Source organism: Pithys albifrons, chromosome Z, assembly GCF_047495875.1.
Source record: "Pithys albifrons albifrons isolate INPA30051 chromosome Z, PitAlb_v1, whole genome shotgun sequence".
Lineage (NCBI taxonomy): Eukaryota > Metazoa > Chordata > Aves > Passeriformes > Thamnophilidae > Pithys > Pithys albifrons.
The window spans coordinates 16,394,695-16,407,794 of NC_092497.1; the positions used below are offsets into that span (position 1 = coordinate 16,394,695).

At 36.1% G+C, this 13,100-nt stretch overlaps 1 protein-coding gene across 1 annotated transcript in view; it reads right to left on the bottom strand.

Annotated features, from left to right (window-relative positions):
- HCN1 (hyperpolarization activated cyclic nucleotide gated potassium channel 1) overlaps positions 1-13,100 on the bottom strand; it is a 195,480-nt gene that overhangs the window by 34,495 nt on the left and 147,885 nt on the right. Inside the window, exon 5 of the mRNA XM_071581368.1 lies at positions 5,439-5,585. Within this exon, the coding sequence (XP_071437469.1) occupies positions 5,439-5,585 (147 nt within the window). The remainder of the gene's footprint in view (positions 1-5,438; positions 5,586-13,100) is intronic.

Sequence of the window (13,100 nt, forward strand, 5' to 3'; positions counted from 1 at the left end):
TTTTAATGGGAAAAAAGGAGAAGGTCAAAAACTAGGAAAAATACTGAGGTTACCAAACTCCTAATTTGAAAACTGATTTTGAAAAGACAAAATAATTTACCTAAAAATAAACCACCTATTTTTCTACATTTTTCAAACTGATCTGGTTTACATCCCATTTTCACACTTTTCCCACATTTTCACATTGTACCACTAAATAAAATAAGAATTATAAATCCAGTAATGGAAGCTTTCCATCATTTGGTTGTGGGAGTACTTCCCTTGAAAGAACTGTCACAAAATGCCACTCTTGATGTGACACTACACACCATACAAGTTGTTTTTCAGAATCTTACACCTGATTCATTAGGCCATAATAGATACCACAATATACTTACGTTCACTATCCCTATGGGAACAACAAAGGCCAAGAACTTCACATACTTCTGCTCAGTTTTAGAAACAGCACCATGAAAAGATGAAGAAGCTCGTTAAAAAGGAACTACAAGAAACTTCTTATGGTCTTGTGTGGAAGTTAGTGATTGAGAGAAATATTAAGTGATATACTTAGATAAACACATAATATATTCATTACCTCTTACAGTTAGTTCTTACCATTATAATTAAAAAAAAAGTAAACTCAATGGTTGGAAGTGATTAAAAAAAGGAATTAGTAGGAAATTCATTATTTGTATTCATATGGCATCAGTTTGCTAGCTGCAGACCTGATGCTCTCAACTCTAAAATGCTAAGACAGCCAGGAAAAAAACATTTGAAGTGGCAAGAATGATGATCACAGGGGTGAGCGAGCTTCCATGTAGGACAGAATTAAATAAAATATGTCTCTTTACTATCAAACCCCCACAGTTTAGGGATGTTATCATACAAGTCTACAAAATCATAACTGCTGTGCAAAGAGTGGATAGGAATTGATTGTATGATCGCATTTGCTACAAAAATTAATGACCAGCCAAACTAAAAATACGATGGAGTCATGTTCAATCCCAAAACAAGGAGGTGGTTTCTAGAACAATAAGAAAAAGTCTGCTCTCCTTGACAAAGGATGGTGTGCTGCAGACAGCACACAGATTCAAGAATGCAAATTACTGGAAGAGATGTGTATTAAGGATTCCCCCACAGTCAAATCGCATCAGTCTCAGAGTATCCCTTAACCTTAAAATATTGTGAGTCTAGGTCAATCGTTAATGGATACACCATAGGTTGTCCTGTTCTTCTATGGGCATCCATGTACAGCCACTGCTAGCAAGGCTAGTGGCTTAGACAAATGCCAGAGCTGAGCCACTTTGAAATTGCTTATACGTACAAGATGAAACTGGTTATGTATACATATTTAAACTGATAATTTAGGTGTCCTTTTGGAATATATTTCTCCTAGCTATGTGGAGTTTTTGTTGTGTTTGGGGTTTTTATTTCCCTGTTGTCTATACCTTCTCCGTTTCATGTCATGACAGTTGGAAAGGCCGCTTTTAGGACTAAGGCTATTCAAGGCCAAGTGATGTTCAAGCATGTAGGCAGTAAGAATCCGGAATTAAAAAATTGTGAACTTTAGTATCTCTGCTGATGAACCAGAGATGGTATTTCTATACGGGAAACATGCTAATTGTTATTAATTTCTCATCACTACATCAAGAAATGAGAAATAGACCCTTAATTGCAAATGCTTTTAAAGACAGAATTTATCGCAAATGCTAATAAAGACAATTTATTTCATATGTCAGTTGCTGTTTGAAGATGTACCCTTTTTTCTAAGCTTGTCAGCTAGGTTTTCTTTACCATGAGAGCATGTGTGTGTGGATGGTATGTGCAGTAAGAACCTGATTATTATTTTAGACTTGTTGCAGAACTTGAATGGAGCTACAAATAGGTTTGATGAGTCCAAATCTGCATCGCCTCGAAGAAGCAATTTAAAATCTTACATCTCTGCCAAAATTGTAACTGCCAGGAGTCGCCTGATTACCTTATTACTGAGAAGACTGCACAGTTATTATCAGAGAAGTCTTAACTGTGAAAAACGGGATATACTTTTCAGTTAGGGTGAAATTTCTGAATTTAATGAAAATCAACCTTTATCCTCTACTTTTGTCAGATAGAATGTGTCCTTATAAGCAGGAGGTAGCACATCAGATGTGGTACTCAGTTAATTCAGTTTGAGTGTGTAGAGCTGAGAACATCCAATTAATCACATTACCAATGGACTAGTATACCCAAGTTGTGTAATTAACTAAACTGGGGAGAATACAGAGTTTTTCGGTTTCATAAATGTCTACTTTAGTTCCCAGTCATCGAACACAATCTCTGACTAGTGGCAACTATTCAGCCACTAGTTGCTTTACTGAGCTTTGAAGCACTTAGAATCCTGTAAAATTTAAAAATATTCAGGATTATTTCCCCCCCTTTTTAGGAAGCCCTTGTTAATTCTCCACAATGAGCATGGCTCTATTTGTATTATGCAATGTTAGGCACTTGCACATATGTATTAAACCTTTTCTCAGATTTTCATTATTTTAATCATCAAATCTACTATGAATGTTCCATACACAATTTTCAGAATCTCATTAAGTTGAACAGCCATCCTTCTCTACCAGTTAAGTGTTAACCTCTACTATCACAGGAGGGGATTGTCCTGCTCTGCTCTGCACTGAGGTGGCCTCTCCTGAGGCCATTAGAGAGTGTCCAAAGGAGGGCAATGAGGATGGTGAAGGGTCCTAAGGGGAAGCCATATGAGGAGAAGCTGAGGTCACTTGGTCTGTTCAGCCTGGAGAAGAGAAGACTGAAGGGGAACCTCATTGCAGTTACAACTTTCTTGTGAGGGGAAGAAGACAGGCAAACACTGATCTCTGTGGTGACCAGCAACAAGACCTGAGGGAATGGCCTGGAGTTGTGTCAGCGGATGTTTAGGTTGGATCTTATAAAGAGGCTCTTCTGCCGGACTGTGATTGGGCACTGGAACAGGCTCCCCAGTGAAGTGGTCACAGCACCAAGGCTGACAGAGTTCAAGAAGCCTTTCTGTAATGCTCTCAGGCACATGGTGTGACTCTTGGGGATGTTCCAGTGTAGGGCCAGGAGCTGGACTCAATGATCCTGATGGGTCCCTTCCAACTCAATACATTCTATGATACTATGATTTAATAAGCATACACAGCTTTATTACTACTATTCATCATGTAAGAACTACTTTTACACCAGATTTTTGCTGCTGATTCTATGTACTTTAGCTATTTTTAATAGTTGAATGATCATATTTGTATCATGCATAATTACTTTTCTGCTAGAAAAGAGCCAAAATTTTGAAATGTGGCCAAAAAAAAAGTCATCACTCCTAAAGAGAGCCTAGCTGTGGAAAATTTCAGCCCATACAGTAAATTTGAATGGCTGCGAACAAAGAGTACTAAAACCTGCACCTTTTTTTATAACATCTCCTGATGCTATAATTATTCAGCAATTGTATAGTTTCTTTTGTACTGCTTACTCTAAGTGAGAAAATAATGGTTTCAGATGAATGCCTTTGTCAGAAACTACTTTCATCAAGATAAGTATGTCCTGTGGAGACTCATAAATTTTGCTTTATGATAAATTCAAGTATAACCAAATGTAGGATTCATTAAAAATTTAAATATTTATTCTTCAATGATGCAGCTAGGTTATCCATACTGTCACCTATTATAGCTTGTGCAGTTAGTGGAATGTAAGATAGTAAATCCCAGCCAGTATATGAACAATGGTGTTCCACCTTTAAAAGGCTCTAATTTATTATCCATTAATAATATAAAAAAGCTACTACCTGGATTACTGAACTGCACATGCTGAAGTGGTAGCTAAATTTGAAACTACTAACTAAGCAAACACCTAAGTGGTTTGCAAATACCTAAGCAAACACCTGAGTGGTGTTTTCAGGTCACAGTGAATAAGATGCCACCAAAATTTGGACAGATGCATTGAGAAACCTGTCCTGGCATTGCCAGTGTCCAGTTCTTACTTTATCTCTTCCTTTTTTTTTTGACCTTTCTCTGGAACACTACAGTGTTGTCATCAGGGCCATGTGAAACTTAATTGCAGATGAGTAAATTTTTTTTCTCTATAATTCAGAGAACAAAGAAGACATGCTAAGTACAGCATAGGAAAATCAGAAGCCATTCCTTCCATGAAATCACATTCTTCCTCCCTGTTTTTAGGGGTTCATTAATTTTTGAAATTTTCCATGCTTGATCTCTCCCCAGAAATTCTTTTTGTTTTTTATGGTTGACCAAATTTGCCTTGCTGTTTCTGAAGTACAAGAAAAAAAGATGGAAAGGTAATAAGGCTAGGGCAGAGAGGGAGGAAGGGAGGAAACAGGGAGGCAGAAAAAGAGGAAAACACAGATAATTAGAGTGCAACAACTGCAAATTGCTGTTAGTAAAATAGTCTTTTGCAACAGAAGGGTAGTAGACTTTACTTATGGAGAAATGCTTTCCTTAAAAGCAGAAACAGATGAAACTGTTTCTGATGTCAGCGACTGATCTGTCTGTACATGCTTCTGTTCAAAACAAAACACAAGCTCCCTACTGGCCAAGATTCATGTTTTGACACTGTGGTGTGTGTAGTCTAGGAGTAATTCCCACACTTTTTCTGTTTCTTTTCTCTTTTCTCTATATATACTCTCTTCTCTCTGAGTTTTTCAACTTGCCTTTTATCCTGTTTGGGTTTTTTTCTCCCTTCCTTTCAAAAGACAGTATCAGCCAACATCCTTGAGCAGGTCATGCATGAGCAGCACCCAAGAGAAGACAGCCTGATTTATACTCCCAAGAAACAGCTACTTCTGCTACAGCAAGATGAACACTGCCTTGGTCCCACAAAAGCAACTTGCAAAGAAGACACCAACTACTTCCATACATCATACCACATCATGTAAAACAGCATAGCATAACCCCCAAACCTGGAATATAGACTGACGTTTTAACAAAAAATATTTTTCAATGGCTTGTATATCATATTCCTGCTTCCTCCTCTCAAGTAGAGACAATTTTTACCAACGATGCTACTTCACATAGCAGCTCTCACTCTGTGGTGGCTTTCACAGGTTTTATCTATACAGATGTGTGGTTACCAAGTAGGGAAAGCAGAAAAAATTTTTCACCCAGGATCATTCCAGTCCAGCCCCTCTCTGTTTTAAAAAGTGGCAGAAATACATGAGGTTTTGACAATCATCAAGGATTGGACTTTGCTGTGACATCCTTGTGTGGCAGTAACTCTTGACAAATTGGTTCAGAATAAAGTGTGAAGCTGCTTATTTTTTTGTGTATCAATCTAATATAAATTTAATAATCCTGGTCATTCATTAACTGGGTCAAATGAGATGAAATGTCACAGAATAGAATCAGAAAGAGCATTTCAATGCAGAAACAGCAAAGATATGAAAGTTTTCCAGGCCATGAAGAGCTACTCCAATACATTAATCTTACCTCCCTGAGAGGATCATTGAGTTCATTCAAAATGTTTTCTTCATCAAAGATTTTGCCTTGGTAGCGATGCTCATAGTAATCATGGATCTTCTGGCGCATTTCAGCAGGTAGCTTGTGGAATGACATGTACTGTTCCACTTGTTTATACTGGCAAAATTAAAAAAAAAAACATGGAAGAATCAGAAAAAAAAATTCCACATTTTTTAATATCTAAAGGCACCTACAAAACAAAAATTCATTCCTGTAACCAATTAAGCTTAACATATTTTATAAAGATAACAGTTTTCATATGGCATAGAACTCTCACACAAATATTAGTTAATTTAATATTAGTCACATTACAGCACACCTATAAATTACAGAAACTGCCATAGTGGTGATGCTGATATTCAGATTAATAGGTAAGTTTTGGAAGCCAAACTCTCATACTTCTCATGTGTTCCCTAAATTCCCAGCTATACAGAAGCTGTGAAAATACACCAACACCATTTTTAGCTCATGCAGTAGACAGGAACTCTGTGCACAGTGTTTAGTCTGTAGTGCTGCATTCAGAGAGAGTTTAAGGCGTGAAATTTCAGAAACTAGCTATGCTCAATTACTATGCAACATATTAAGGCTGTGTATGCTTATAAAGTGACTGAAGAAGAAAGTTAAAATCTGAACTAGAAAACATTCTTCAGGAGGGATGAAGAGGAGAGAAGTAAGCCAGACAAATAGACATGGCATTGGAAAATAGAACTGGGAGGAAGAAAAAGATACCAGAACCCAGGAGACTGAGAGGACTTCAGTTCATTTACATTGTGCATTTGGTTTCTTTGTTATGTTCTGGGGATTTTTTTGCTTCCCTTCTTCAGAAGTCTTTTTGGATAGCATAATTTTCATAAAATAAAGTCCTGAATGAACATACTCTAGACTTGTGTTGTACTAAACTACATGATAATCTGAGACTCACAAAATGGAGTAGTCCTCTAAACTGCAAAAGGAAAAGTACTGCCAGAACAAGATATTTGCCCCTCAGACCCCTAACCTTGTCTAAGCTGAAAAGGGTAAGGCACTGAGACAGAGAAAGATGAACCCCATCCCAGGCTGAAAGACGAGTTAAAATTTGGCAGAAACTTGTAATGTAAACAGTCTCAATTTAAATTTTATTATTTTTTTCATGCTTAATTAGAGAATTTTAACTATTTTCAATGGAAAAGCCAATGAAGTCCTAATTAGGCTTGGCATTTCTGAAAGCAATTAAGCAAATTTATAATGTACAGGAACTCCTTATGTACTGCAGCATATATCCTTTAGCTTGTATATTTGAAGACAATCCTGTCTTCTGGAATTGAAACTAGCTTTTGTTTTTCAAAGTGGTAAAAAATTAGATGAGGCCATATGTACAACATGCATTCCAAAAATAAGAGGAAAGTAACTTTGTAAAGGACTATTTAAGAACATATGATGAATATGTAAGTCTGATTTCACCCTTGCACAGCTATTTTGCACCTCTGAAATAATAACTCTTCACCCTCATCTTTAGATGCATGATATAAATTTGCATGCTTGCCATTTTCTTCTGTTCTTATATGGAGAATTTTATCCCTAAATTGTGGTTAGAACCACAGTTCTGAGCAACCAGAACCACAGATGCTCTATCATAAATGAAGTACTGCTACTAAAATTACACTACTGATCAGGTAAAGCTACTCCAGGCATAGATTTACCTAGAGGGAAGGGAGAGATGACCGATCGCTCCATATGTCCCACCAAGATGTTCACACAGTTCCAGCTGCTGTGCAGCTTCTGTTCCAGCTTCTCTGCAGCAAAGCCAAGAAAATGCTTCACTGCACAATGTCCCATTCCAATCTGTGCCCAGTCCTCTGTTGCTGCAGCCCCATGTAAGGATGTGTAACACGTCATGTGTCATAGCACACATGGACAGGGAAAAAAAAGTCATCATTGTGGTCCCTAGGACAGGGGCTAGGCAATCTCATTCACAGATGAATGTGCTTAAGGGAACTAAAATAATCCTTGCTAATAAAAGCCCCATACATTCATTGAGATGTATATTGCAAGCAAGCTGCAAAGCAGTTTTATACCAGAATGACCTTGAAATAGAGAAAATTCATGCCATGAGAAAACTGCTTTGCCAGCAGTTCACACCACTGCCTTTCATTAGTGCTGTTTGAATAGGGCCTTTGTCCCATGCAAGCAAGCTTTTTTTTTTTCTTTAACCAGGATATATGCTTACACACAAGAACTTTAGAAAAATAGAAAAAAATATAACTGGTAGGAATGTGGTGCTTATCACTACTGTGTCTCAAAATGTCCGTAAATTACTAACATGTAGAATAATAGTGACAGATGAATATTAGCAACCTTTTCTTTAAGAAATCTACAGAGAAGTTAAAGTCTTCCACAATTCCCAGAAATATATAACCATCTAAAATACTATCAATGTGCCTTTCCATATCAAAATATCTCACCTTGTGAGTGTATACTATATTATCATTATCACCCTTTAATACTAATATTTCCCAGTGTGTGATGCCAACTCATTTTCTGTATTATTCACAGTACCACTACTCCCTTCTTGATGTTCTGTTCACATGAAGTGTTACCTCAAAACTTTTAACTTAGTCTCTTCTTTAGCAATTGATATATTTTACTAATTCAGTCCAAGAAATGATTGCTTTTTTATTCCTCAGAAAAGCAAGTTCATTTTTCAGCCTGCTATATATTATTGGCAATAATGAGGGTATCCCAGATCAGTTGTCGCTGTGGCGTGTTTCATGTCAGTTGAAAAAACAGTGTGTTGAAATGAAGATACAAAGACAGAAAAACTAATATGATCTTGTTAATTTTGTGTAATAAACCAGGAATTTTTCTACATTAATTTTGAAGAGTATTTTCTTTGTGGGTACCACAGATATTAAGAATGGTTAGCAATACAGATCAGTTTTTTATTTTTACAAAATTATACTGATTTTTGATCCTAGGACTTTTTTACTCATAAAAAGTGCAAATGAAGAGAACTGTTTTCTGGAAAAGAGAAAAAAGATGTAAAGAAGGTTTAAAAATGAGCATTGTGAATCCTTGAGTAATAGCATAATTCTGTAGCTTCTTGATTTTTCTAAGTACCATTTTTTATATGAAGTGGATAAAATTGTCAATAAAGTTAACTTTTTTCAAAACTTGTATTTTAATCATATTTTAAAAAGCTGTAACCAATCCTGATACACCCATCAGGCCTGACATCAAAAACTGCATTTTTACATGTGAGTAAAATAATTTCTCCCTCGTCTCATTACAATTTATCCTCTATCTTTTCCCTTCTAGAGTGAAACATTTGGCTTCTTTGAGGCTTTTTTGTTTGTTTGTTTTGAGGTGGATCGTTTGAGGTGTTATTCTTGTTTGATTTGGTTTATCCAGAAAATTCGTGTCTCAATTCCACATTCATAAGAGCAACTCTGCTATTTTTATTATGCTTGTATGAAATAACTTTCAGAGCCACAGAAAGTTCCCTTAAGGTTGACTTTAATTTCTTTTTCTTTTATTTTTGTGGGGTTTTTGATATGTCTTATGAGAAGCATCAGACTACATTCAAAATATAAAATACTCTCCTAAATCCCTCCTTTTTAATTTCAAATTGTCTTTCCATCCTTGTTTCTCCTGATGCCAAGTAGCACTTGATTTTCCAGAAAGAACTATTTAGTAAGGGATTCCATGAGTGCACATTTAAAGAGATGTGCACACTCCAAAGGCAACAGCAGACCAAGTCTTATTCAGGGTTCTTAGCAGAAAAAGAATAAGCATGCCAGATCTTCAGAAGAACCTGTAATCCATGAAGACACAGCAAAAAAAAGGAAATTTAAGATAAACTTTTTAAAATGAGAACATTGTTATTTTGTTTAATTTTACTAAACCAAGGTTTGAGTTTATTTACATAAAATCCTAAACATGGTCTGGTTGACCTCAGTTGATTTATAATATTCAAATGCTTTCAGAATGCTTTAAAAAACCTTTAATGCATAATGATGTAAAGATCTGAAAGTAAATAAAAGGTTATCAACTCCTTCTTTCCTCCCTTTCCTTCTTTATTCCTTTCTTCCTTCATTCCTTGCTTGCTTGCATCCTTCCTTCCTTCTTTCCTTTCCTTTCTTTCCTTTCTTTCCTTCACTCCTTCCATTCCTTTCTCTCCTTACTTTCTCTGGATCATACTTGAAATATGGAGATCACAAATTATTTCATTATCCAAGCAAATACCTCTTTTTAATCATAGAATCTTAAAATCAGCTGGGTTGGAAAACACCACTGAGATCATCGAGTCCAACCCTTGGTTCAACATTACTGTGATTACTAGATCATGGCACTCTGCCACATCCAGTCTTATCTTAAACACCTCCAGGGATGGTGATTCTGCCACCTCTCTGTGCAGGCCATTCCAATGACTGACCACTCTCTCTGGAAAGAATTTTTTCTGATATCCAACTTAAACCTCCCCTGGCAGAGCTTAAGCCCATGCCCTCTTGTCCTACTGTTGGTTGCCTGAGAGAAGAGACCAACCCCCACCTGGCGACAACCGCCTTTCAGGTAGTTGTTGAGAGTGATAAGGTCTCCCCTGAGCCTCCTCTTCTCCAGGCTAAACACCCCCAGCTCCCTCAGCCTCTCCTCACAGGACTTGTGCTCCAGTCCTTTCACCACCCTCGTTGCTCTTCTCTGGACCCACTCTAGCATCTCAATATCTTTCCTGAACTGAGGGGCCCAGAACTGAACACAGTACTCAAGGTGTGGTCTCACCAACGCAGAGTACAGGGGAAGGATCACTTCCCTGGTCCTGCTGGTCACACTATTCTTGATGCAGGCCAGGATGCCATTTTTGTATCCCTCTGTGCTTCTATACTGTCTACATTGGTTTTGGTCTGTATGAACATATTTTTTCCCTTAAATTTTGCACTTAATTTTTCTCAAATTCATTACATTTTGTCTTATATTTTCATAAAAGTTAACAGTATTTTTGAATGCAGAAGCTGTTTTTCTAACTATTACAAATACATATTTCTGATCTTTTCAATATCTCACTGAATGCAATAAAAACTGTGTTGCTGACCACTCAATGAATATATCTTTTTCAAGATGAACATGGAATTATTTGCCCTAAAATGAGTATTTATATTAATGTGCTTTATATATTGCACTGCCATAATTTCAGTAATTTCTGTTTCATATTTATCATTGAAATGAAAATGCCTATAGCTGCTACATAAACAAACAAAATTGCTGAGATAGACAAGAGCTAAGTGGATTTCAAAGTTTCACAGTAATATTCCACATATTTTAATGTAAAGCACCATCCAGTAATAACTATCTTTTTGTTTCAGACACAATCTTATTCATAGGCTCTTTGTAAGTAGCAAAATTCTGCTAATTGGTTCCTCCAGCAAAAAGTGACTAGTATGACATGAATCACATGAAGTCCTGAGTAGAATTTGTTAGGAAACTACAGTTATCCTTAAAAAAAAAAAAAAGTATGGCAAAAGGCAAAGAAAAGGAGTGACATCTTTTTCATGACAATTTGCAAACAAGGATGAGAAAATATTTTTAAAATAAGATAGTATCCCAATACAGACAATATTCGAATGAAACCAGTAGATTAGAATCCTGAATGTTGATCTCTTACAAGATATTTTAGTACATATGTTGAGCCTACCAGATTCTTTCCTCATAATGTATCCTAACAAGTTGCCCTTTTTAGCTGAAAAATTGCTTAGAGTACTAATAATCCTTACAGCTCAATATTCTGTCCTTGATATAATAAATTATATCAACATTTGAAAGACATAAATACTATCACAAAACGTGAAACTAATTACAGTCGTGTACAGTACCTGGAACTGGTCCTACCTAAACCACCTGAATACCTTTCAGAAACAAGTGCCAAAGTCAGATTTTTCCAAAATGTCAACACTGAACAACTTTCAGAAATGGCTTGTTTTTCAAAGAACCTAGGTCACCGTACCATCACTTGAAAAGTCTAATTTGAAGAATAGGCCTTTTGCACTTCATACAACAATCTTATCTGTGGCAATACGGCCTCACTTCTGGGAAAGTTTACCCAAAAATACTATAAGCATCTGTAAAAGTGTTTATATTCATGTTCTCTTATCTTTTAGCAGTAATGTAATCCTGACTCTTAAAGTACATTAATAAAATATTGTAATTCTATTTTTAACATACTGTATAAGATAATATAAAATGAATCACATATAGAACGTTTTTGGAGATCTATAGGCAGTCAAATCCACAGGCTTACAAATAAAAATTTCAATGAGCTATGTAAAAAAATAAAGAAAAAAATCCTTTAAAATGATTACAAATGTAGAAAGAAAGCAGTGATAATTTGTGAAATCATGCTGCTGAATCAAGCAAGTTCTGTCCCACAATTTAGTCACAACAAATTCATCAGTATTCTTAAAATGGTTTGAAAATTCTTGCTTCTCATATAAAAGAAGACTCTGAGCAGCATTATAATATGCAAATTTGAATCACTGAGAAGGAGTAGAAATGTAAGAGGAGGCAATATGATTCAAGATGAAGCCTTTCTAAATAAGAAACATATAGTTTCAACAAACTCTTGAAATATATATATATAATTCTGAACCTTTTTAAAAATTTCAGTCTAATTGTATTCAGATGCAGTTTAAATCAACTAATGTTAGTACAAATTATCCAGCAGCTCACAAGATCCTGTCCCTTGTTATGTCTCTTTGGAGTGTTTATAGATGGGAATTGTGTCTCTTCCCAGTCTTATCCAAGTAGTCTACTCTACTTTTCGTTCAAAAGACAGCATACTTGCCCTCTTCTCTTTCATCCATTTCAGTTCAAGTTCACTTTTCTCCAACTGCAATGACTAGAACATAAGTTTTTAGAGGAACTCTCATCAATTCTTAGTATATATTGATTTCTATCCCACCTAGTGGAAAACCAAGATGCATTGAAATTGTGGTTTGCAGTCATTTTTATGAGAAACTTCATCTCTCAGATTCCTCATTTTCTCCTTGCCACTTAGAATTACTGTGTTTCTTCATCTTCCAGTTTATAATAGAATCTTGTACTAGTCCTTGGATTTTACATTTCTGAATTTCATCATATTCCTTTTACTCCATTTATTTAAACTCAGTTTATTCTTTCTATAAAATATTTTGTTCTTTCTATAATAATATAATCCAAAGCTTCATACATCCTAAACTTTATACCATCAGTAGCATAAGCCTAATGACAACATCATGCTGTTAGATATTTCTCTACTACAGAATCACAGAATCAATTAGGTTGGAAAAAACCTCTGAGATCATCAATTCCAACATATGACCTCACACCACCTTATCAACCAGACCATGGCACTAAGTGCCACGTCCAGTCTCTTCTTAAACACCTCCAGGACAGTGACTCCAACACCTCCTTGGGTAGTCTATTCCAATGCCTAATCCCCCTTTCTCTGAAGAAATTCCGTCTAATATCCAGCCTAAACCTTCCCTGGCATAGCTTGAGACTATGTCCTTTCACTTCAGCTTGGTATCTTGAAAACTTGCAATGGGCCCAGAACAAAACTGGGGTGTAGACTGGTGGTAGTATATGTGAAAACAAAGAAAATTGCTGTGTTTCACCTGCTTTGCT